The sequence below is a fragment of the Pteropus alecto genome, unplaced genomic scaffold (genome assembly GCF_000325575.1).
Source record: "Pteropus alecto unplaced genomic scaffold, ASM32557v1 scaffold69, whole genome shotgun sequence".
NCBI classification, from domain to species: Eukaryota; Metazoa; Chordata; class Mammalia; order Chiroptera; family Pteropodidae; genus Pteropus; species Pteropus alecto.
Window position 1 is genome coordinate 6,411,226 of NW_006494610.1, and position 26,395 is coordinate 6,437,620.

Consider the following 26,395-nt stretch of genomic DNA (forward strand, 5'->3'; position numbering starts at 1 on the left):
ATACAGTAACTTCCACACAGCTTTTTATATTAAAGATCATGAAGGATAATTCTTTCTGTATTTAAAAGCATAGACTATTTACCTTACATTTTAAGTTGAATTGGTTTTTAGATTCATACACATAATAAATTTTAATATGTGCACATTAAAATTTATTCCCAAGTACACTCTATTTTTTACATGATGCACATGTTTTTTTAATTTTTTTCTGTTTTGAGATATAGTTGATATATTACATTATATTAGTTTAAAATAGACTGCATATAATTTAATTTATGTGTTTATTCAGAAATGACTATCACAAGATTAGTTAGCATCTATCACCTCACATAGTTAGAATTTCTTTTCTTGTAATGAAAACTTTTAAGATCTCTCCTCTTAGCAACTTGCAAATACACAATACAGTATTATTAATACAGTGTCTATTTTTAATCTTTTCTAGTAATAGATTTTAAGTGCTTTATATTTCTGATAAAATGAATGTGACTACACAGTTCCAATAGGTATAAAAATAGAGCCATGAGAAAAGTATTATAAAGATATTTGTATTTTCTCGTGTTTAGCGTTCATTTCCTTTTGCATTTCAGAGCTCTTGGAATTAAACAGAACATCAGTCTTTCATAGCCCTTTTGGATTTCTTGATCTCCATACAATGCTGCTGGATGAATATCAAGAGAGACTCTTTGTGGGAGGCAAGGATCTTGTGTATTCACTCAGCTTGGAACAAATCAGCAATGGCTATAGAGAGGTATGGAAATATCGGACTGTATTTCAGGTGGGAAAGAAAGGGGCTGAGACATATCTTCTTGCATAGGTGTTATTTGGATTATTTTTTTAAATATCTGAAGGATATTTTTATTGAAAGAAATAAAATAGTCATTAAAATAAAATCATCTTGAGAAAAGTTTATAAATCATCAAATATATATAACATTGAATTTTCATCCCATCACTAAACTCTGTATTCTCAGAAAACTTCATATTGGTGCATTTGACATTATTCTTTCGTGATGGCCCTTGTCACCACACCCTGAGACCTGAATTTGGAACATGATGATTTACCAGCAGTCCTTCTCAGCAATATTACTCCCCATATCCCAGCCCAAAAGAATATGGATATGTGATCTCAATATACCTTACTCATGTAGTTCAGTTGGTAATATCACTAATTCAGGTGGACGCTCCTTAAACCTGGTAGATTGAAGTATAATATTAAAATAAGCAAGTGCCCAACATTTTCAAGAAAAGATTAACTATGATAAGAAAGATAGTTCTATAGTCTGTGATTACACAGAGTTGAATTGAGCTAAATTTTTTTCAGGCCCCTATCAACCTTACATAAAACATGCAGAAATATTTAGACCATAGTATTTTGGGGCATAAATTTATTTATTATGCAATATATTTTCTTTATAATTTACTTTTTTATTTTTATGTTTATTAAAATGATCAATGTCTATATTTTTAAGTCGATTAAAAAAACTTATGATGAAAAGCAGCATACCTTTATTTCTGCCAGTTCCTAACCCCTGAAGGAAATCACTTAAAACTTTTGTTTGTTTCTTGGGGTACTTACCTCCATATTCCTAAGCAAAGTTTGTGTACTCTGCTTTCTTAGTGTCGAAGATTTTACACACTATCTGTTTGACTTTCTGTTAGAGAAGATGAGCTTTTTTTTCTTGTAGTGCCTACAACTAGGCTTTATTACTCTGCACCATTTCAATAGTACTCCTCATTCATCAGTCCCCCAACTCAATATAGCTATACCACAAATATAGTTAAATAATAATTATTTACATTATTATAATTAGAAAAAATAGTTCATTGGGTTTACTTTTTGCATTTTTGTATTTTTTCTGGGATTAACTAATATCCCATGGTTTCATTTGTTTAGATTTTTATATTACTTCCACTAATTTTTGACCAAACTATCAGTTTTTTATACTGCTCTCAATATAGTAAAATGAATCGGTTTCCATCGATTCCAAGGTTTTGGATTTTAAATTAGAGATATCTTTCTAGGTTCTCTTTTCAACCTGGAGTTTAACTGTGCTATCATCCTGGAAATCCCCTCGCTCTCCAGCTTATATAGAACCCATGTCTTCTTCTTTATGGGTTTAGTCTGATGTTTACTGAAACACACTTTTTACTAGCTTTTGAAGGAGGATTCAAAGTAAAATTTTGAGTTTTGTATGTTTGAAAATAATATTATTTAAACTTCACACATAATTGATAGATAGATATAAAATTCTAAAAGAAATATAATTTTCTTCAGAATTTTGAGAATATTGCTTCATTCTTTTTAAACTTTCAGTACAGCCACTAAGAAGTCTGATGCCTTTCTACGGCCTGTTTCCTGCTACTCTACCCACTAATGCTGACACCATGCGTGCATCTCTATACTTTAAAATTTTCTCAAATTTCTCTTAGATTTGATCATTTTTCATTCATTTTGCTGGGATGAAAATGGATATTCTACAGGGACTCAATGGCCTTCAGCTCTAGAAAATCTTTATTGCTTCTCTATTATTTTTTCTTCCTTCCATTTTCTTATTGACTCTAATATTTCTGTAACTCAGTTTTTTTTTTTCAATTTTATGCCTCTATTATCATATAGACTTTGAGCCATTTCTCCTGATTTCACCCATATCTACCCCTCTCCTCATTCTCAGAGGGACCCTGGGTTTCCAACTCCTGAGCGTTTTTGCAGTTCCTTTAATAAGAATCAACTTGCTTATTGGCTCCCTGCTTACCTTGCAGGCATTTAGATTTCAGTTTTTCTAGAGTGCAAAGCCAGTCAACAATTGTCTATATGTTGTAGAACTTCCAAAATGTTGCTGCTATTTCTTTTGCATATCCACTCAAATTTTACTTATACTTTTTGGTTTATGTCCTTTTTACTATCATCTTAGTAGTTTCAGGATGAAATGGAAGCACGTATTGTGTTATACACACACAGACACATACAAATCTCAGAGATCATCAATGACCTCTTTCTTCCAGTCAAATTCAATGCATTTTTCCCTCCTTCCTTGGATGGTCTATTCCCCACTAAACATGGTGTTTACCATGTGGCTCTGCTTTTTCTTTCAGATTATCTACACTCTCCACTCTTCTATGAAGGAATATATAAGATAGGGATCACAAGTATGGGGAACATAGAAACATCTCTGCTATGGACTGAGTTGAATCCCCCCAAATTCGTGTGTTTAAAAACAGCCTTAACCCCTAGTACCTCAAAATATGACTGTATTTAGAGATAGGGCTTTAAAAAAGGTGATTAAGTTAAAATAAGCCATTAAAGTAGGTGGTAATACAATCTGATGGGCACCCTTATAAAGAGAGAGTGTTCTGACACACAAAGAGACATCAGGGATGCTCACTCACGGAGAAAATACCATGTGAGGACACAGTTAGGAGGCAGCTTTCTGCAAGTCAAGGAGAGACACCTTAGAAAAAGCCAATCCTGCCAACACCTTGATCTTGGACTTTTAGCCTTCAGAACAAAATATATTTCTGTTGCTTAAATCACCTAGTCTGCAATATTTATTACGGCAGCTCTAGCAAACTAATATAGTCCACATATTAAAATTATGAGTATGTGAATATTAATAGATCCTTCAAGGGATCTGAAACCCTGATGATTGAGAATCTGCTTTAAGGAAGTAGATCTTAAATAGTTGTCCTTGGATCAGGATCATGTATCTCTCACAGAATAGGTCCTTGGAATCCATATTTATAACAAGATGACTTGTACACAAAATCTCTTAATTTTTCTCAGCTGTTTGTTTTCTATGTGGAACTAAAACCAAGAGATAGCAGCTTTCCACTCTAATGTCATTCTGCTTTAGAGTAGGAGAAATTGAATCGCCCAGTTATTCTCCTTTATCGTTTTGGCCTAATTGTACCTTCAGGCCTTTGATGCTGGAAAAACTGTTTTTTTATCAAGAAAATGACCCATGAAGACTATATAAGAGTAAGACACCTGGAAGGTAATGAGGTTTTATTAATTGCATTTTAGGGAGCTAAATAAAATAGTATGTGGCCATTGAAGCCTTAGGGTGTCATCCAGCAAGGATGTCAAGGAAAGTAGCCATATAAATTATTTAATTGAATAACTTTCCTGCACGCAAGGGTAAATCCTCATTTGTGGAGACTGAAGTGTATACAGTTTGGTAGACCTCTTCAAGAAATATAACTAATTCAAACTTACATAAATTTCAAAATTTCTAAGCTCCCTTACAGGACCATGAAAGAATAGGTTTCAGGAAGGAGTCCTGAGGCTTAAGCTTCGGGACTATAAAATGAACTATAATATCTTTATAATGTAAAGAGGATGATACATATATACATATCTTTCATAGCACAATTTGAATATAGCTAGAATAAAGATCCAAATAAAATACTAAGAGAGTATACAAAAGCTGAGAGTTGGGGTTACCTGGAGACGTATAATTTACATTGGACTTTAAATGACAGTTGGAATTTTGATTTGCACAGATTGGTAGTGGGAGTAGAGTGAGAGGGAAGAAGGACGAATATTTTAGAACAGTTTGAAATAATACTGATATCCATAGCTGAAGTAAACAGGTGAGGTGAGGGCATGTTGGTGGGAACAGGGTGCAGAGTGAATATTAAAAACTAAAATATGATTGAGACCAGATCCTGAAGAATATTGACTGCTATGCTATTGAAACTAATCATGTAGGCAATGCAGGAACTAGTGGGAAATTCTCAAAAAGTGCATAACATAATTATAATTTAGTGTGATTGCTTTAGCAGCAGCATGTCAGATAAATGGAAGGAAGAGGAGAACAGAGTAATAAAACCAGTAAGTAGCAGTTAGAATTTAAGACCTGGTCTATTTATTTTAGTAGCCTATGCTCTTTCCACTACATCATATCATTGAGAACCAGATAACTTCTTTCATGTGAACTTCATGCCTCCCAAATTGATCTTCAGTGTACCATTAGTCCTCCCTTTTGTTATGAGTTGTTTTTTTTTTTCCTCTTGGTTCTTATTCCCTTTGCATGACTACACATTACCCTAGTAATGGTTAACAAACTAGTGGAACAGTTAGTTGTTGGTGAATGGTAGAGAAAATACACTGAACAGTAGAAGGAGTTGTATCCCCTTGTTTATTTATGGCAAAGGTAGAGAGCCCAGGAGGTTTCAGTATTCAACCACAGATAAGAGAGTAGAATGTCTGTGTTCCATCTGTATAACCCTTTGCAATCTGTGCAATCTTAGAATTACTAAGGCTGCCTAAAAATAAAAAATAAATCAAAACTATTAACTAGTTCGAAGTATCAAATTTTATTATTCCATGAAGAAATCAAAAATTGATGTCTGTTTATTTAAACTATATTTTATGGGACTTCATAGACTATTTCATATTTAATAATAAACATTTTTCTAACAAACTTTTACCATACTTTTTCTATTTCTATATTTTGGCTTTCTTCTCCTAAATTGTTCTACCACTATTATTTTAAGCTAAAATTACAGTATTTAATTTGGATATCTGTAGATATAACTGTTAAATAATTTGTTTATAAAAATATTTATACTTTCTCATTTATTCAACTTTATTGCATCAAAAGTAAAAAAATCTTGTATTTTAGAATTTAATTTTTTATTGAGTGGGAGAAAGGTATTAAACTATAATTTTCACATAAATGACAGATGCAATTTCACATTAATGATAGCAATTGAGTAAATGTCATCCACTAAAAAGGGCATGTGTCAGGCCAATAATATTTGTGTAGTTATAATATAGTCCTAATTCAAATGCTTTGGAGTATAAACATTTCATGTACAAATCTTGTCTGTAGTCCAAAAAATTAAAATTCTGGCATATAAACTACTTGAATAATGATAGTCATTATAATTAAGCATAAAAATATACACACTCAGAAGGGTAATGCGTGTCGAGTTAAAGACTACCATTTATAAACCATTAGGACTCTTAATATGTTGTATTCAAAATATATTTTCTTAATTTTAATAGTATTTATAGGGTATACAATTAAAATATACATTAATGGACATTTATGTACTGTACATATATGTAAAATGTATAAAGGAAAACTAAAATATAAACAGATATTTTTATTGTAATAATAGAATTAAGAAGGGAATATTAGATGAAGTTGCAATAGTGTCTTATTTACTTAAATATATTCCATTAAGAGAAATTTATAATAACCGAATAATTTTTATTTTTTAATAAAAAAGGCAATAATTTTTTTAGACAGATTATTTCTTCTTTGTTCATATTTTTCTGCTTCCTAAATCTCTAAATATCTTCTAACTATCAGTTGTTAAATTCTTATTTCTGGTATAATTATGAGACTCAGTTGTTAAATCCTTATTTCTGGTATAATTATGAGACTCAATAGGGAGTTCAGAAAAAAATTACTTTGTAATTGAATTTTTATTTTATTTTTCTCCTTTGAGATATACAAGAATAGTAAATGGCCTGTTAATGTGCATTGAAACAATTAAATTATATTGTAGGAGTAATCTGATGAAATGATGTGTATTTAACCTTTTGCTTTTTGTACCTTTTTGAGTGCGGAGAATTTGGAAATATCATTACACCCTGTTGTTTAACTGCCTTTATAAATGTTTTGTGCAGAACAAATAGCTTAATTTTATGGGTTTTGTTGATATTAAACTCTGGAGCAGAACCAAAAGACATTCTGGCTGCCAAAACAAATGAAGAAAATCATTTCCCTTACTATCTTGGCAGAACATTTATACATTATGGCTTTAAAATATCTTTCCATTTCCAGTGAGGCCTTTGTCATTTTTTTCCACCTGAATGAGCATTTGAATACAATCCTGAGCCTGTTAAATTTTGTTTTAAACAAAACACAACAACAACAAAAAAACTTGAATGAACTTATAATTACATTGTTCCTTTGGAAAATTCCAGTGTGTTGGACTTTACAGTGGTGTGTGTTCTATCTCTCCTTTCCATCTATCCAAAGTGATCTGGTTAAGATCCTTTCTCTGCTCCCAGAAATCCTACCAGTATTTCAAAGTCTAGATTATTGCTAAAATCCTACAGGATTTCCTTCCTGATTAAACTGGAAATTACTTATCCCATTCATTTTACACTGATTATAGCATGTTCATGTCAGTGAATCTTATCTCTCAAACTTTACTGTAAGTTTCTTTATTAAATTGACTTTTCAAAGAATGCGATAAAGGTATGTTGATTGATAGAAGTTAATCATTAGTCACTGAATAAGCAGTGACCATAATTAAGGCATTGTGCCAGGTAGGTATTGGTATGGATACAAAAATAAGTCACTGCCTTGCTCTCTATAACTTTTAGTCTAATAAGAGAGCTAAAGTTAAGTACATAAATCACTGTAGTCCTAGATAGAGAAAGTAAGAAAAACAATATAGAGGATCAAAGGAGAGAGAGATACTATCTGTTGAAAACGTTATCAGGAAAGGTTCTGTTGTGAAACACTTTGAAAGATGTGCCTAAAATAATGATTTCCTTATTCCTAGTGCAGTTGCCATTTTTAGGTGTCTTGCTAGAAACAACTATTTCTGACAATCCTAGAAAAAACCATTTATTTCTTCACCATCCCATTATATATTATCTTTTGTTTGTGTCAAGGACTGTGAAGCATTGGAGATTTTATCTCATTTTCAAGAAAAGTTAGCTTATCATAATTTCATAGATGCTGGCAGAAGACATGAAACTCCTGAGTTAGAGACAAAGGACTCTATTACTCATAGCACAGCATGCAGCATGAGCTTCATGTTTCCCCCTCAAGTCCAATAGGGTGCGAGGCATAGCAGCCTAGATAGACACTGCACACCCAGTGAATATATGTTATACTAATTAACCAACCTCAAGCTTAGAAAACTCCCAATTTTATAAGGGGTCTGCTAGCAAACCTATCCAATTTTTCCCCAGAGGGAGACATTATCTTTATTAGCTTGTACATTAAATGGATCTTCCATTTGCCCTGGACAAGGATTCTATCTCTATCTTTCAAGACTGTTCGAAAGGCAGTGTGGAAAAAAAGCTATCACTTGATGTGTAGAAATGCTATAAAGAATTGCTCCCAAACTATATTTAAATAATCTTAGAAATAGTCATCAGACAGCAGTGATTTAGGAGAATATAGTAGAATATGTTAAGGTTATTTTTTTACCTGGATATTATTTTATCATTGAAAACCTGAACTTGATATGTTTTTCGAAAGAATTGGTTAAGTTATCTAATACTTTGAAATTATAGAAATACAGTTTAAAGAAGTCATTATTTTATATAATGATGAAAAATGAGTAAGAAGGGATGCTAATATTCTAAGAAGAAAGAGCCTTGCATCTCAAGTTAAAAGTGTTAAGAATACAAAGCATTATTCTGAATTGCAGATGAGATATTCTCTAATTTATTCATATAATAATTGAATTAGTCATGAAAATTTTTCATCATAGATTATGCTAAAATGAATTTCTGTTTTCTTTATGTTCTCACACACATGCACACACACACACACCTTCTAACATATACTTTTGAATAATTTATGCATCCACAGTAAAATTATAATTCCAAAACCAATTGAACCCTAAGTTAGAATAGATTTTAGAAATCATCTGAGAAAATCTCTCTCGATGCAAGCATTTTTTCCAAAATAATGAATCAGTGTGCATTAGTGGTATAGTGATGAATATAGCTGTATTCCAAAATAATAGATTAGTAAAGTTTATAAATTCTACAGCTTCACTTCCAGGAACCTTTATAATGGTATTAGTGACTCTCCAAAGGCTGATGCAGGGCTGAACCTGAACCTGATATTATTGTATTTATGTGATATCTTTTCTGAATCATATATAATCCACTGACAGATTCACTGCTACAATCAAGAACATTAATGCTAGAATTTTATTTGTGTGCTTTTGGCTTTTTGGTTGGTTTTCTTTTATATCCCTACATTTTTCCTTTATCTTTTGTGTGTGTGTGTGTGTTGCAAAAGAAAAAGAAAAAAAAATCTCCTATGTTTTTATTTAAAAGTCTGTAATTTGCACTATGAAAGCAAAAGAACACCTATGTTGAATATTGTTGGTAAGAAGTTGGGGGGGAAAGCATTACACTAATAAGAACATCAAAAGTAATATTACATGCCTATAAATCAAACCATAGAGTGTTATTCTCATGATAATAAATATAATCATATAAGCATCATCATAATAAAATGCTATTGTCACCAGTTTTATGAATTCCCAATATTTTTTATGTATCAGGGATTGGATTTGCCTACGTAATGTATGAGGTAAATGACAAGCCTCTTCTACTTCTAGAATGTTAAGTACCTAACCTGATATTTTATGGGGTACAGCTTTACATATAAAGCTTAAATCTTGATCATATATGGGGTTCAAATAAATATATCAGATTTCAAAAATTAAAATGCCCACAAGGGCCAGTTGGGTAAAAGAAAAGTCTGAGGCAAACAGAGAATGTTTGTCCCATTAAAAGAATACTTCAAACTTTCAACTCTACACAGGAATGCAAACCTGTTGATTGTCTTCTGATTTTTCTAGGAAAAAAAAACAGAAATGTGGATTTTTATGCAAAATTTCTCATTTTTTAATATTGGGCACTAATTAAAAATAATTAAATAGTGTACTCACTAAATAAAAAATACCTTCAATCAACAACATCTAATATGTAGCTTAATAACCATAATGTCCTTCCAGGCTTGCAGAACACAGGATGGGATGGTGGTAGGTAGAGAGAGGGAAGACATCCAGGAGAGGTGATAAGGATCTTCAGGGAACAAACAAATTACCATGAAAAAAGAATCTGGCATACTGGCCCGCCTAGCAATAGAGTCTCCTGATAGTAAAGGTTGTATTCACGGATTCTTTTCAATCTAGGCCCTGAAGACTCTTAAATATCCTAAGGAGGAAAAGACTATTTTTAGAAAAAATATCTTGAGAGGCCAAGATACTCTACTAGGAAATTTATATTCCTTCACTATAATGTTGACTTAAGAATGGAAGGCGATTGCCTACAAAACGAAAAGTAACTAAAGAAATATTGATGTATCCTGGCTCAAAGCAACCATGAAGGTAGGAGAGGAAGACAGAACATCTTAGGATTTCTATGGACCAGTGCATATGAATTCAAGATGCAGGCCTTTGGAAGCAATGAAGAAAAACTAAAAAGTGTTCTGGTGAGAGTCAATATCCCTCAAAATAGAATCTATCATTACCTGACAGAGCCCATGAAGATGATAAATTAGCCAGAGAAGGTGCTCAATGGAATTCCAAGAGAGATACAAGAAAGAGGCCGATTGAGATTTTTCAGTCTACTTGGGGATGGCGATTGATTCAGCAGATATATGGATAAAGTATTAACTAGTAGACGTAAGGTCTTGAAGCATAGGAAACCATTTGGGAACTTACCAGTTGCTACAATTACTCAAATGGATCACATTCCTTGGTTCTCATCCATAGATCTACTCTGCATTGTGGAGTTAGACAGAGAAATATGCAGTTTTTTTAAAGAAGTTCCCAAATAATACTACTTCTTTGATAAAGTTGTAATAAGAATTAAATTAAATGTGAGTCTAAAGTTCTTGGTAGAAAATTTAGAAAGCTGGTAATGCCAAGTGTCAGTGAAGATTGCTGGCAGAGAATAAACATATCACCATTCTGGAGAGCAATCTGGCACCACATTAACATTAAATATGTGCTTACTCTAAGACTCAGTGATTCTGCTCTTGATCGTACATGCCAGTGATATTCTTATACAGATCCCAAAGGATGTGTACAAAGAAGCATCATTTGATGTGGTGGAGATTTGGTGGCAGTCTGGGTGTCCATCACTGAGAGAGTAGATAAGAAAATGTAGGGGTGGGATTTCTACATTAAATATTGCAAAACAATTCATAAAACAGACTATATGTATACATAGAACTATGTATAAGAATCTTAAAAACCCAGTTTTTAATGAAAAATATAAGGAAGACTTTACATAAATTTAAAAATAACATTTACATAAATTTGAATATGTATACAAAAGCAATAATATACACTTTATAAGACTATATGCAAACAAATAATAAGTGCCAGTAACAGTTTACAATGATTTCCCCTTGGAGGGATGCAAATAGAACATGGAGGAGGGTAAGGCAGGAAATAAAATAAGAAAGGAACCTTTCAAGATCAATGATAATAATGAGCCATGAACTGAGTAGTATGACAAACTCAAACCTCTGCACATGAGTTTGTCAAGCAAAAGAAAGGAAAACTAAATTATGGTTCTTACCGTACTGTCTGATACATAGTACAATTAATCCTATAGTTCAAGCAAAAAGAACAGAAGCTGTCTGAGAAAAAAAAAAGATAGAAAAAGTTTATTTCTTTAAAAAGACACACTTCACAGTCATAAATGTGTGGCATCAGATAACAAGTACTTAATGATTTCTGCCTGTGACCCCAGCAAAGTACTAGGTATAATTAGAGATTTAAAAAATAAATAAATAAATATCTGATATAGACTCCCTCTTCAAGAAAGAAATCAAAAAACTTGAAATATAATGAAAAATTTCTAAAATGCAATGGGAAACTGGTAGAGTTAATGTTTCAAAAAACAAAGACAACCATATAAAGACCATCACAGAGTGTATTATTAGGTGATACTTTATAAATAAGCACCTTAAAGAGTCATTAATGCTTTAATCCTTTCATGCAGTAAATGTTGCTGAGTTCAGCACACACCAAGTTCTGTGCTAAGTGGTAAAAAACGCAAAGGGAACTCAAGGAAATGCCTGACTTAAGGGGGCAGACAGGTTCAGGAGACAGACTGGAATGCGGAGGTTATATAAGATAGGTTAAACACAAAGAGAGGCTGGTTAAGGTTTGGGCAGCCTCGGAAGGGCTGAGACATGATGTGAGCCTTCCAAAAGATTTTTTAAAAAATCAGGTTTAGCATGAAGTGAAAACTCAAAGATAAGTGTCTTAATTGTGCAAATAATAATGTGAAGAAGATAAAGTCTTGTTTTATCCTTTCATAAAAGAGAATAAAATGAAAATGTATTGAACTGCAGAAAAAATGTAATGGTCTCCCAGTGTGGCTTATTTTTATGTGCAGTTGAATAATAATGCATTATATTTTATTTCAGATACACTGGCCTAGTACAGCACTAAAAATAGAAGAATGCATAATGAAAGGAAAAGATGCGGTAAGTATTATTCATTGTAAATTACACCAATCATCAATTATGTCTCTCGTCGATCACAAAAGACTGAATTCCTAACCTTTTATTTGCTTTAAAAAACATATATGCAATTTATTTAAGGAAGAAAAAAGAATATATATATATATATGTACACATACATATACATTATATACATATAATTATTTAAATATTAATGTAGAGTTAAAGGGAGCTGAGGTACCATCCAGAACTTGGTTTTTATTTTGTTTTATTATATTTTAATCAAGTCAGATTTATAAATTCTTTATACTAATATTCATTTCCTATATATCTGGGAAAAAACAATTGCAGACAATCTGTCAATTCGAAGAAAAGCTAAGTACACTTTGTGAGATTTCATTTCATTTGTTTAGTCAATTAGAAACATGAAACAAAAGGAGAAAGAAAAGAAGTTTGAAAGAAGAGGGCAAGGGCAATAAACATGCCTTATGTATTTCACAATATTTCTAGGGTCATACCTACAGAATCAAAATTCCATTTCTCCATGGTTCCCTGCAGTGTGAGTGGGAAAAGGCTGTGCAGGACCACCATCCCCAACGCAGTTGCTAGCACACTAAAAACGAGTGAAAGAGGGACCTTCACATGCTAGGGGGAGCTGGCCATTCACACCATACATGTCTTTGGAGGATGGCATGAACATTTCCTTTTGAAAGTAAACTTATTCTTTTTCTTTTTTTCAATAATAAAACAAAATACCATCTAAAAGACTAACGTACATTATACAAACTCCTGAATCTCTGAAGTAACTGGGTCACAGCCAAGGAATGAATCAAAACCTCCTTGCTCCTCTGGTCTAGAGTGTTATGTTGACTAATTGAACATACTTTTATGCTATGTCAATCTAAGCCCAGCTGAGCCAAAATGTGGTCTAATTGGCTGTCAAGTTGTGACAGTGTTTCAAGAGATGAAAAGCAGGTGCTTATACTAATATGAGAATAAAATATTTTCTCCATGCTTGAATGAGTAGATTTTTCAAAAATATGGGTCATCCACAGAATAAAATACTACACAAGTGGGAAATTAAAGAAATAAATATATCTGTGTGCCCTGAATAATCAGTTCAGTAGTGCATTCCTTATTCTTATCAAGAGAATGCTATAATCTGAATCATTTATGATGAGATGGTTCTGCTGGATTTTTCATATTAATACTATTATATGAGAGACTTTAAAGTCACAATCTGTTCTTATAAAACATTACATTTAATGATTATTGCATATATTAATATTAAAGTAATATTAATATTTAAAAAGATTAGCATTTCTCTCATTATTTATTGTAAATAAAGTAGCAATGCCTAGTTTGCCAACACAGTGTTTGCTAGAATTAATTTAGTCATGTTCATATGCAACAATTTTAAATTTTTTTCATTCAACATACCAGATCATAAAACTCACCTAGTGATTGATTTATCAAAACTTTAAGTATGTCATATATATTAGATACTGCATTTAATTAAGTAGGAATACAAAGATTTGCAAAATAAAGATTTCGTCCTCAAAAAGCTTACAATTGAATCCCAGTATAAGCAAACTAGAGCTCCTGGACAAATGCAAGCTTCTATAAATAAAGTTTTATTGGAACACAGCCATACACATTTATTCATGTATTGTCCGTGGCTGCTTTCATGCTATAGCTGCAGATTTAAGTAGTTGCAACCAGAAGGGTAAGTAGTAGAAATCAGATCACCCAACAAACTAGATATATTTACTTCCTGGTCTCTTATAGAAAAATTGTGCTGATCCCTGGACTGTAATCTTAGTGTAATGGGTATAAATGTTATTTTTATTGGCTAGCTTTCTATTTTCTTGAAAATTCACTATAAAAGTGCTTTATGTGAATTTATGAGTTTGAAGATATAACTTATTTTTCCAAACATGAAAACTGTAATGCTCTAAAGTCTGCATATGTTTTCTCGTGAGTAGTGAAATTTGATAATTATTGGTTTTCTGACTTAATGCTGATTCATTGTTTGTATGTACTTAAAAAAATAACAGCAGTGAGAATAACTTAATTGCTTAGTGGAACATATTGCCATGCAAATTGTTATGCTTGAATAAATTTCTAAATAGTGTTATTTTATTCCTCCACTGTGTAGTAGAATACATGAAAATAATACACTCTCATTATATTAAACATAATTCGTACATCGCTGTTAACTAAAAAGTGCATCCATCACTCTTGTCTCTTCTTCTGATGGTCCTTGTCCTTTCTTTATCTGTCCCTCTTGACTCCTCTAGCCATGATAGACTTAAACATGAGATTTCTAAGGTTAGGGAAACAAATCAAAAAAGGGCTAAACATTTTTATTCCACTAACCAATTTCTTATTTTTTTTCTGCTTTAGAGTGAATGTGCAAATTATGTTCGGGTTTTGCATCACTATAATAGGACACACCTTCTGACCTGTGGCACTGGAGCTTTCGACCCACTTTGTGCCTTCATCAGAGTTGGATATCATTTGGAGGTAAGATGATTTCATTCATTGCTATCAGTAAAAGTAATGATTAAAAGAACTTTGTTTTAGAAGGTTGTGGCATTTCCTCTAATGAAAGAGAAAAGCACTTGTGATTTAGTTTGCTTGAGTCAGAGAAATAATTTTCCTCTCTGAGCCTTTGAAATCTTTGTCAGCAATAAAACCTAAGAACCAATTAATTCTTTATGTATTCATTCACTGAACAATTTCATTTACTTAATTTGTTTACTTAAAATATTTCTTAATATTGAACTATGTTCTCTATTGTGTTCTTATGAATTCTTATTAATATAAGCACCAAATTAGAATAAATATATATGAATATATATGTATGTATATGTATACATATATAAATAAGTAAATATATATAAATAAAATTGCTAAATATAACATTTTATAAAGGACATCCAAAGGACTTGTTGATTCTGTAATTACTCCTTAGCCAGATGAAGTAGGGAGGTGGAATTGGGGGTGGGGAGAGATTGCAAACTGACAAGCTAAATATGACTGGGTGAGAGCTATATACATATCTTCCCCCCAGAATCCACCATTGAGTGATGTGGTATAATGAGAGCGAATCTCAACAGAATTCTGCCACACACATAAAATTTACTAACAAGCAGGCTCAAAGATCAGTCATATAACCAGTTTCAACAAACTGGGTCAACTTTCAACTCTCATTTATTTTAGGCACATTTTCAAGCACCTTACAGCACGGTTTCACTCTGAAGCATATTAAACAATATTCTGACGTCAAGATCTGTTATTTTTCATTTAGGTCCAAAGGCAGAATTCTACGTTAAAACAGGACACAGATAAAGTAGAGCTCTAGGTATTCTGTAGTTAAGCAGCTAGACTCTTGATTCTTCTACTCCACTTATAAGAAAGGACAGCAGTGACTATAAAATATTTTCAGCCTGCACATATAAAGACCAACATTCATTTCACTAGTGAAAAATTATTCCTGATATTCCTTATACTTAGTTAACACTCAAGTGCACATGTAATTAATATCTGAAGTGCTTACTGTAAGCTGTCTCTGGAGAGCGCCCTGACTGAGGTACTTCAGCTGTTAAGTATCCTTATAGGCAGAGTTTTTGATTAGCGTATTTTAAATCTTAACTAATCACCCTGAGTTGTAGGTTAAAGCTAAGTAGCATGCATAAACATATCAGCGTATTTACTGAATTTTAAAGAAACAGTAGAGATGATGTAACAGGAGAACTTTAGACAGGGTTGTGGAAGACAAATCAGTCCATTGCAAAGTCAGTATATTTACATATATACAAATGTAAAAAGTACACATATGTATATACACATAAACATACATATGTATACACAAACACATGTATACAGATGTACGAAGTCAGAGTGTATGCATCTGAGATACAGAACAATTGGAAACAAATTCTCTCAGTTTTCATTTATCTAAAAATGCTTTTATTTTGTTTTTGAAAGATATTTTCCCTCGATATGGAATACTGGGTTCTTTTTTTTTCTTTCATTGTCTCAAAAATGCTTTATTCTCTTCTATCTCTTTCTGATATAAACTCAGATTTCATTCATATCGACATTACTCTGTTTGTAATTGTTTTATCTCTTAAGATTTTCAAATATTTTGGTTTTCAGCAGTTTTTCCATAGTGTGTCTATGTGCGTGATGTGTAATATGTGTTTTTCTATGGTGCACCTATAGTGTGCTTATGTGGTGGGGAGATTGGTATTTATATTTCTTGGAATACCAAGCAAGGTTCTTGGATACAGGAATTTATGTTTTGCACCTAATTTGACAAAGTTTTGGTCATTATATACCAAGCAAGGTTCTTGGATAATATGTGTTTTTCTATGGTGCGCCTATAGTGTGCTTATGTGGTGGGGAGATTGGTATTTATATTTCTTGGAATACCAAGCAAGGTTTTGCACCTAATTTGACAAAGTTTTGGTCATTATTTCAAATAATATATCTTCTTTATTTTCTTATTCTTCTTCTGGGATATATATACACACACACACGCACACACACACACACATACACATATATATGTATATATATAATTTGATATACTGTTGGGCATTGTCCCACAGATAAGATGGATCAGTGAGATTTTGTTCATTTTTGTTCAATCTTTTTTTTACTGTGTTTTTCAAATTCGATTGATTTATTTTCAAATTCATTAATCCTTTCTTCTCGGGATATATATACACACACATGCAAACACACACACACACATACACATATATATGTATATATATAATTTGATATACTGTTGGGCATTGTCCCACAGATAAGATGGATCAGTGAGATTTTGTTCATTTTTGTTCAATCTTTTTTTTACTGTGTTTTTCAAATTCGATTGATTTATTTTCAAATTCATTAATCCTTTCTTCTGATGTCTCCAATATGTTATTAAGCCCACCCCATTTGTGGTTCATACTGTTACTATACTTTTCAATTTTAGAAGCTTCGTTTTATATATTTTCCATTTCCATACTGAGCACTCCCCCAAAGTTTTATTCATAATGACCATATTTTCCTGTAAACACTTAAACATGTTTTTAACAACTATTTTAAAATCCCTGTGTGTTAATTTTAACATGTGAGTCCACCTCAGGTAAGTTTGTATTGACTGCTTTTTCTATTGACTACGAATCATATTTTTTTGTTTCTTTGAATATCTAGTAATTTTTATTGTGTACTAAACAGTACAGACCGTATATTTTTATTCTGGATTTCCTTGGCTAGACTCAAACTAAAAACTCCCTTGTGATGGGAAGCAGCCACAAATCTCTTTCAACTTTTCAGCCACTGCTTTTTGTGGTCTGTTTGCACATGCAGTTTAGGTGTCAGCCAAGGATTAGGGAGAGAATATATACACAGATTTCAGGGTGTCTCTCTGTTTCTGGATATATCTTCTTACTTTTCAGCTGATCTGGTACTTCACATCTCTGTCCTGTAATTTTCCAAGCTGATCAGTCTCTAGCTTTCTGCTTGATTCTAGCTTCCTCATAACATGCATTAGGGGGTTTCCTTGATTGAAAAAAATGCTCAATATTTATCTACTCTTAATTGATCTCCAGTGCCTTCAAATATTTTTTAAATTATTTTATATATTTTATATTTATATTTTTTTATTTTATTTTATTTTATATTTTGTGTTTTATTTATTTTATTTTATTTTATATTTTTAACTTAGTTCATCATCATTATTATCTGTAGGAGAGTTACTTCACCACAAGCTGCATTGTCATTAACAGAAGTAGAACTCCATGTAATTCACCTTAATATGCATGATGTTGAGTATTTTCCTCATGTAGCTATCTAAGCATTAAATATGATTAAAAATTTCAAAGAATTCTGTATGTCATAAGAGGAACTTATGACTGTATGATAATAAGAGTATTGAGATTTACTCCCCAAACTCCATTCGTAAGCTTAATAAAATTTTACATGAAAGACAAGGCAAATACTTTGATTAAAAACCTCAGAAGCAGGCACATATGGGATAGTTTGCAGACATTTGTCTAGTTGTTTGGGGAACAGCAAGATATAAAGCTGGGGCAAATTGGTGGAGGATTTTAATGCTAGACAGTGGCATTCTAAGTTATTTTAAAGACGGCATGGAGACCATGAAGGATTTTGAGCAGAGTGTTTGATTGACATGACATTAGTAATATTTTGGATTAATTCAAGCAGAGAGGCGAAAGACAGAAATTATAGGATCTAGAGGATATTTAATCATGTTGCCACAATAGCAAAGAAAAAGAAGTGTGGAATTGAGGTGAGAAAGAGGAGAGCTCAGCATGAGAGTTTATATAACTCAACATTTTATTGAATGTTGCTAATGAAAGGGAATTTAAAAACTATTCTAATTTTATTTCAAGGAGGCAGAATAGGTTTTTGTGAGAATGTAAAAATGACAGACAACATCATTAATACTACAGAGAGGGCAGTTTTGATAAAGGGATGAATAATTAGAATGAAGAAGATTAACAAGTGACTGAATTGTGACAAAATAAAGGCAGTAATATTACCTGTTTAATCTAGAAATAGAATTGTTACGAAAAAGAAGTATGGGGAAAGATATAAAAGGTTTAGGAGTGTTGAAAGAAGGTCTTTTTAGGATAGTAGATAGAGAAACTTAAGTGATTTATCAAATAAGAGGATTTAACCACTTACCTTCTTGGAGTTAAGTAGGACTAGGTGGGAAACATTTTGCCAAGGAGGAGACTGCTGGACATTCAATGGAGAGATCTCATTAATAGTTGGCTATAAAGAGCTATTATTCATCAGAGAGACCTGAACTAGACAGGCAGATTAGACAACCAACAGTGTGTTTGTGTGAAAGCTGAGATCTTTAGGTATGTTATCAATTGTTTAGAAAGAGAATTTGAGTAAAAGAGGAAAAGAGCTGAATATGGAGTCCAGAAACACCAGTGTTTGAAAGGCTGGCAAAGGAAGAAAAATTTTCAAAGGGGATTAATAAAGAGTGACTTAAAGGATTAGGAGGAAGATAGGAGAGTTAGATAGCACAGAAATTAGGGAGTGCTTACTATATTAGTATATTAGTAACATAATTATTGATTATGTTAGACATCTCAAAGAGTCAAAATGTCAATGGACCTAAAAAGTCTTTGGAGACATTTATTCCTTTGGAGGAATTTCAGGAAAATGTGGATGCAAACCATAGTTTTCTGGCATAAAGGGTTGAAGCCAACCTTCTTTTGAATCACTTTTATCTTTCTTTATTTCATTATTTTTAATATTTTACTGAAGTATAATGTAAATAAGTATACCGCATGTGAATATATTGCTCGATCATTTCCACAATTGGAATCCCCCTGGGTAACAAGCACCCAAATCAAATTACTTTTCTTTTTTTTGTTTTGTTTAAATTTTCACTTCTTCCTCTTGTTTTTATTTTGTTTTGTTTTTACTCTTATGCCCCTTCTAATCTTCATTTTCAAAATATTTTTCTTTTTATTTCAAATAACTTCCTGAATTCTATCACCTACTATATGAGTTTTTCTAAATTTGATTTGTTTTTATTTTATTTCTTTTATTATTTTCTTAATTTATTTTTGCTTCTTTTGAAATACTAAGTTATGGCTGGTCCTCATACATTTTGTGGTATGTATTTTTGACAAACTTTCATTGTAGTAATGTTGTTCTCTTTCTTATTCTTTTTCTTATAATAAAATTGTACTGGATTCAGCTGGAATCTTTGTTGCTCATTATTATATAAAATTAGTTTTCCTCAACTTTTAGAAGGGAAGTGTAGATCAGAATAGATGTCTAGCTTCACATGCTAGAACTCATCATTCTGTTTGTTGTGTGAATTATTAAAATGTGTGTGTATATATATATATATTTATCCATATCTATCTATCTATCTATCTATCTATCTATCTATCTATCTATCTATCTATATCCATATCCATATTTTTTTCATCTGGCTATGACATCTTCCTCTTTTATCTGGATATTGATTTTTCCTTGATGTTCTTTATCATTTTTTTGAAAAACTTGTGTTCTACTCTTGGCAGTTTTTTTCTTGGAAAAGAGATGAGCTGGTTAATTTTAAGGATTCACAAGGCTTCAGCCTTCCTATAGAATCTTTGCAATCACCTGCAGATTAAATCAGCAAAAAAATCTCTCCTAGGTTCAGCTACCATTCTAAAGTAATGCTACAGTATCAGTAAGTACTTACTGGGAATTTGAGAGTTCTTTTTTCTCATGTTCAACAAAACCTGGTTGCTTCTTTCTGCTTTTTTCTACAAGATATGGATACTCGGGGTTTATAGTTCACAGTAGTTCATCCATACCTCCTTGTGCTTGGAGGTTCATGGAGAGTCTTAACAGCCAGTTTTTCTACAGGCATTGTCAGTGAGTTTTGCTTTTGCATTCCTAGTTTATCCATCTGTTATTCTGGGAGAATTTATGGAGAATAGAATGTATGCCTCTGTTGTTATCCACTCAGAAATCTTAGAACACCTATTAAATTTTAAAATATTATACAAATATAAAGTAGCATAAAATACTACAAGCTTGTATCTACCTCTAATTTTACTCATCACTCAAAGAAAATGGAAATTATGTGTTAAATGTAGAGGACAGACAAAAACTCCAGGGATTCAGGTATAAAACATATATTTCTAGATAATTGGCAAAGACCTGAACTCCTCAAAAATTAAAATCACTTTTATTACTTAACAGCCTAAGTTGCTCTTAGAACAAGATGACTTTAGCACAATGTTATTACTATATTACTCTTAGTATTCATTTCCTATGTTGCAAAGCAGATTACCCAAAATTTGGTGCCTTTAAACAACATGCATTTATTATCTCACAGTTACTGAAGGGTAGGAGTCCAGGCACTGATTAGCTGCCTCTACTGCTCCAGGACTCTCAAGACTGAAATCAAGATATTTTCTAGGCTGTGGTCTTTCTGGAGCTCTGGGTTATATTTCAAATTCTTGAGTTTGAGAGAATTTATTTCCTTGCAGTTGTAGGACTCAAATTTCCATTTCTTGATGGCTGTCACCAGGGCTACTCTGGCTCCTAGAGGCAATTTGCAGTTTCTTGCCACGTGACCCTATCACAACATCACAACATGGCAGCAGACTTTTTTCAAGGCCAGCAGGAGAATTTGTCTCTTCAATTTAGTATGAAGAAGTCATTTAACATAATGTAATCATAAGAATTACTATATCATCTCCATATAAAATACTGTAACCTTGAGAGTGGTTTAACACTATATTTGTAGGTCCCTCCCACACCCAAGGGATGGAGATTGTATAGGATGTCTCTACATGGGGATGAGAATCTTGAGTACCATTAGCATTCTGCCTACCATACTATCCTTTACACATGTATGAAGGGAAGATTGCATAAGTAGACGTGTTATAAAAGGATGTTTCTTGGAGAGATAAGACAAAGGCACAGAGGAAAGGTAAGAAATTAAGTCATTTTTTTCTAAACTTTGTCCATGGCTCTTCTCTTGAAGGAATCTTGCATTCCTTCTTGCAAGAACCATAAAGATTAAGGAATGAATTTGTGGGTCATCTCTAAAATTTATATGACTAAACATGGGAAAATCTGATTGTCCTTGATAGCATAAGCATTTGAATATAAATTTCTGCCATATTTCATTAGTGTAGGCTATAATTTTTTCAGTGTATTTTAATTTAAAACCTATTTATATCAGTTTTTAAATATATTGACTAAGTTACTCATGCAAATGTATTTGGCACCAAAGATAAACAATAATTTACTTCTTCATTTTCAGTATATGATTTTGACACATTTCCTCTAGTACAGAAAGTAGCAGTTTAGCTATTTAAGTTGGGATGTTATCAGCTTCAAAATCATATATGTATATTAATCCAGTATATATCTCTGAAAATACGTTAGAAACTGTACCAAAATAATGTTCTTACCAAGTTAGTTCATATTTGTACTTTGTAAACTGGAAGTGATATATTTTTCTAGTTATTTATATTCGTTAGTTAAATATTTTATAATGTATAGCAAGAGATGACTATTTAGACGCAACAGGATTCTTGCCTTTTAGAGTCATACATTTTACATAATGTCCCATGGATCCTTTAGAGCTTGACCACTTTATTTTCAAAAAGTATTGAAAACATCCTTTTAAACAATAATACTTAAGTATACAAATTAGATTAAAATATACATATTATAAATACATGGATTTTTAGTAGATATATTTTCCTCACAGGTACTTAATATTTGTTTCTTAGCAGATTAAAGTTTAGTTTCTGCTTATAATACAAGGTAAAAACTCCGTTGAGATAACCAGTAAAATTACTAACAGTTTCTAGAAATTTAAAAGTTAACCCATTTGAGTTTTGACTGCTATTGGTATTTTACTGTACATAACTAAGATCAATATGCCACATATTTAATAATTTTTTGTTTTTTTCACAAAGAAATATTTATATCTTGATTTCACAAATTATTTTCTTTAATATTAACTTTTGCCACACCCAGCTTCTAAATCCACAAAATTCCAAAGACTTTCAAATTTGTTTTTTGATGGGTTTCTGTTAGGTACCTGTTTATTTCTATTTGTTTAGCTGCAGTTACCTGGAAAGGTGAAAAATGTGAAAGGTAATAATTTTTAAACAATTTTGTAAAAATCCTGTGTGACTGTTAGCCATTTTAATAGAATAGATACACAAAAATTTGCATTGATTATTTAGCAACATTTATACTTCCAAATAATTTATATATTAAATAGGTATTTGCTTAACAAAAATGCCCAGATTATAGTTTGTACCAAGATATTTTTATAAATCTTATTAGTCACATGTTTTGAAGGTTAACTCTGGTCTGTAATTTTCTTATTCATTCATGTAAAAATAGTATATAGAAATGTTTTAGTGACTTAAAAATAGTGATAATTTTTTATATTCCTAAATAAGTGATTAAAAGGTAAAGTCTACCATTCTATGAAGTCATGTTTATGTTCTATTTTGGCCTCAGTCTATGATTTTTTTTTTCATTCTGCAGACCAAGTGTTGTATGTGTATTTTGACTGGAAGTGTAATGGAAATTATGAGCAATGAAAATAGAAATTACCTGACAATACTTTTTTTTTTTTTTTTAAGCAGAGAGAATGGAAACCTTTTATACATTGAAATAGATGTTACAAGTTAAATTGAAAGAGGAAATTATTTACACTAACATAGTAGCTATCGAAAAAAGACAATATAACAATAGTTTTTTCTTAAAAAAAAAAGACTTTTTGAGTAAAGAAAGCTATTTCAAATTTCATATCACAATGTATCAAGATTGATTATTTAGAAATTAGCATTAGAAGACAAATAGAACCAATATGTTAAAAGAAATGCTGTATCTTTTTCATCGGACGCTCAGTAATTTTTGACATTGTTTTTTCTATGTTCTTTACTGCAAATCAGATTTTTTTTGGTGCAGGTGATAGAAAAGGCAATCTTATAATCCCTGGGGCATTAAAAGTGAGCATGACACTTTCTCCAGGAGCTTTCAGTCTATTATTTTTGTGATTTTTAAAATTCCTAGAATTATTTAAAAATGTGTCAAAATAGAGGGATTGTTCTTTTAGATCTTTCTCTTCTGCCAATCATAGTAATAAAAGCTGGTGATATGATCTGGTGGGAAGGAAAACAGGATTCCTTGCCGTGGTTTTTATCTGAGAATGATTACATGAAAGCTCTTGGAAAGGTAGGCTGCTTGATACACTTCACTTATAGCTCTCTCTTTTCTATGCTTTCTGTGTACGAGTCAGTTTAGTAAGTAGCCTCACTCTCCGGAACCACATGCCTGAGAGCACAGAAGGCACAGACAGAAATGGGTGATGCTGTGTTGCTGAGTAGCTTTCTTTTTGGCCTCTGGGGAATGAGGGACCAGGAAAAGCTTATGTTGGGCCAGAACTATAACTGATTAAAGAAGTAACAGATCAAACCCTTAGAAAGCAATGAGCTCTACTATGAGGGCTTTTTATTCCACTTAAAAATATGAATATATGGAAGGAATCAATAAAACAAAAAACAAAAGTGCTCCAGTGCCAGCTTTTGCCCACCTCTTCCATGGAACTCCTCTGTTAATAGTTTGATGCTTATCTTTCCAAACGTTTGTACATGTATGTGTAATAACAAAAAGAAAAAGTTAATATTCTACTTGAAGTTCTGATTTTGTTAATTTTAATAAAAGATATTTCATTGCTATATATATATATATATACATATATATGTACATATATATATATATGTAAGGGCACACTAATTCTATCTCATTTATTTAAATGGCTGCATAGTATTTCATAGTAAGAATGAACCATAGTGTATGTAATTAAGGGACTTTTTTTTTTAACTGTTAATCTTGAGGCTACAGTGAAGCAGAGAATGAGCATAGTGCTTGAATGGTTAGACACCTAAAGGGCAAATGAGATGCTTATGGCTGTAGCCCAGTAAGTATTCATGTCTCTTTAGTGTGATCAGATGTTATAAACTAGTAACATATGCTCGATTCAGCTCACAGATGTGCTTTGTTTGTCACAAACAGTGTTTCTTGTTTGTTTTCTTTTATAGAGCCTACATTTGAAAAACAGTTGGTTTCACATAGTAAATTGTGATTTCCATTGGACCAACATGAAAAGAATCAGTTGGTGCTAAGTAGTTGCTGCCCCGTTCCTCAATGGGGGCATCTGATAAACAATATTCCACAGTCCCCATCACTCACATAATGCACGCTTAAGCCCAGCCTCTTTGCCAGTTTGCCATCTCTGCCTGGCCCTGACAGACATCTGCATTTGTTCCTCAAGTACTAGAAGGGTTATGAACTTCCTCAAAACCCTTAAGTGCCTAGAATCTAGTTGTTAGTCATTAGCCAGAGTGCATGAGTGAATGAATTAATGAATGAATGGGTTTTATTACATTGATAATTCGATATAAAACTCTAAGATTCCAACAAGTTCAAATTAAGAAACTGGTTAAAATGTTTATAAGAGAATTTATAAGTACCCTCTCACACACACAATTTATTTTAATTATGCAAGGTTTACCAAATCTTGAAAAGTTTTGGTGATAACATAATAATAGATATCTGTTTTTACTTTTCGGATCTTTAGAACATAAATTAAGCAGCATAACATAGAGAGCAGAAACAGTCTTTAGGTGCACTTTTTTTAGTAACATAAAATTTATACAGGAAGTGCACAGATCAAAAAAATATACCTATGGGTTTTTTTTTGTTTTTTTGTTTTGTTTTGCAAATTAAACACATCTATGCAACTAGCATCTAGATCAAGAAATAAAATATCACCAGTACCCCAGAATCCCTGTTCTTTTTCTTTAATGTCATTATCCCCCCCCCAAAAAAAACCACTTTTCTAAATTCTATCACCAAAGATTACTTTTGCCTCTTTTAGAATTTTATGTAAATGGAAACACATAGCACGTATTTGTGTGTGTGCTATGTGTTTACCAAATCTTTTTGCTTAATAATATGGTGAGCTTAATCTGTGTTGTGTGTAGTTTTAGTTCATATATTTTCATTTTGCTTAATAATATGGCGAGCTTAATCTGTGTTGTGTGTAGTTTTAGTTCATATATTTTCATTGCTGTGTAATATTTCTTCTTATAGATATATCTTGATTTATTTACTCATTCTCTTTCTGTTGAACATTTGGGTTGTTGTGGCTATTTTGCTGTTATTGTGCTGCTATGAATATTTGGTGCATGTCTTAACATAAATGTATGTGCATGTTTTTGCTTAGTATGTTGTAAGAGTGGGATTACGGTGCCAAAGAAAATACATATTTTCTTTGGTAAAAACTATTTAAATCGTTCTCCAGTTATTATACCAATTTCATGTCCATCAGCAATGTATGAGTATTGTAGTTACTCTACACTCCACAGACAATACTCGGTATTGTCTGGTCTTTTTCTAGTCATTTTGGTGGGTGTGTAGTGGTATTACATTGTAGTTTTAGTTTTCATTTTCCTGATGACTAATAAAGTTGAGTATTTTTCACATATTGAGGCTTAGCATTTTTGAGTCACTCTTGAAGTTGTTGGTTGGCCATTTAAGAGCTGCTTGACATTTGTCGAATGGGTTTGTTGGGGACTTTATGAGGGAACAAATATAAAATATTCATTC

At 32.0% G+C, this 26,395-nt stretch overlaps 1 protein-coding gene across 1 annotated transcript in view; it reads left to right on the forward strand.

Moving 5' to 3' along the window:
* SEMA3E (semaphorin 3E) overlaps nucleotides 1-26,395 on the forward strand; it is a 234,294-nt gene that overhangs the window by 132,369 nt on the left and 75,530 nt on the right. The window contains exons 2-4 of the mRNA XM_006925735.2: nucleotides 588-748; nucleotides 12,164-12,223; nucleotides 14,606-14,725. Coding sequence (XP_006925797.2) covers nucleotides 588-748; nucleotides 12,164-12,223; nucleotides 14,606-14,725 — 341 coding nt within the window. The remainder of the gene's footprint in view (nucleotides 1-587; nucleotides 749-12,163; nucleotides 12,224-14,605; nucleotides 14,726-26,395) is intronic.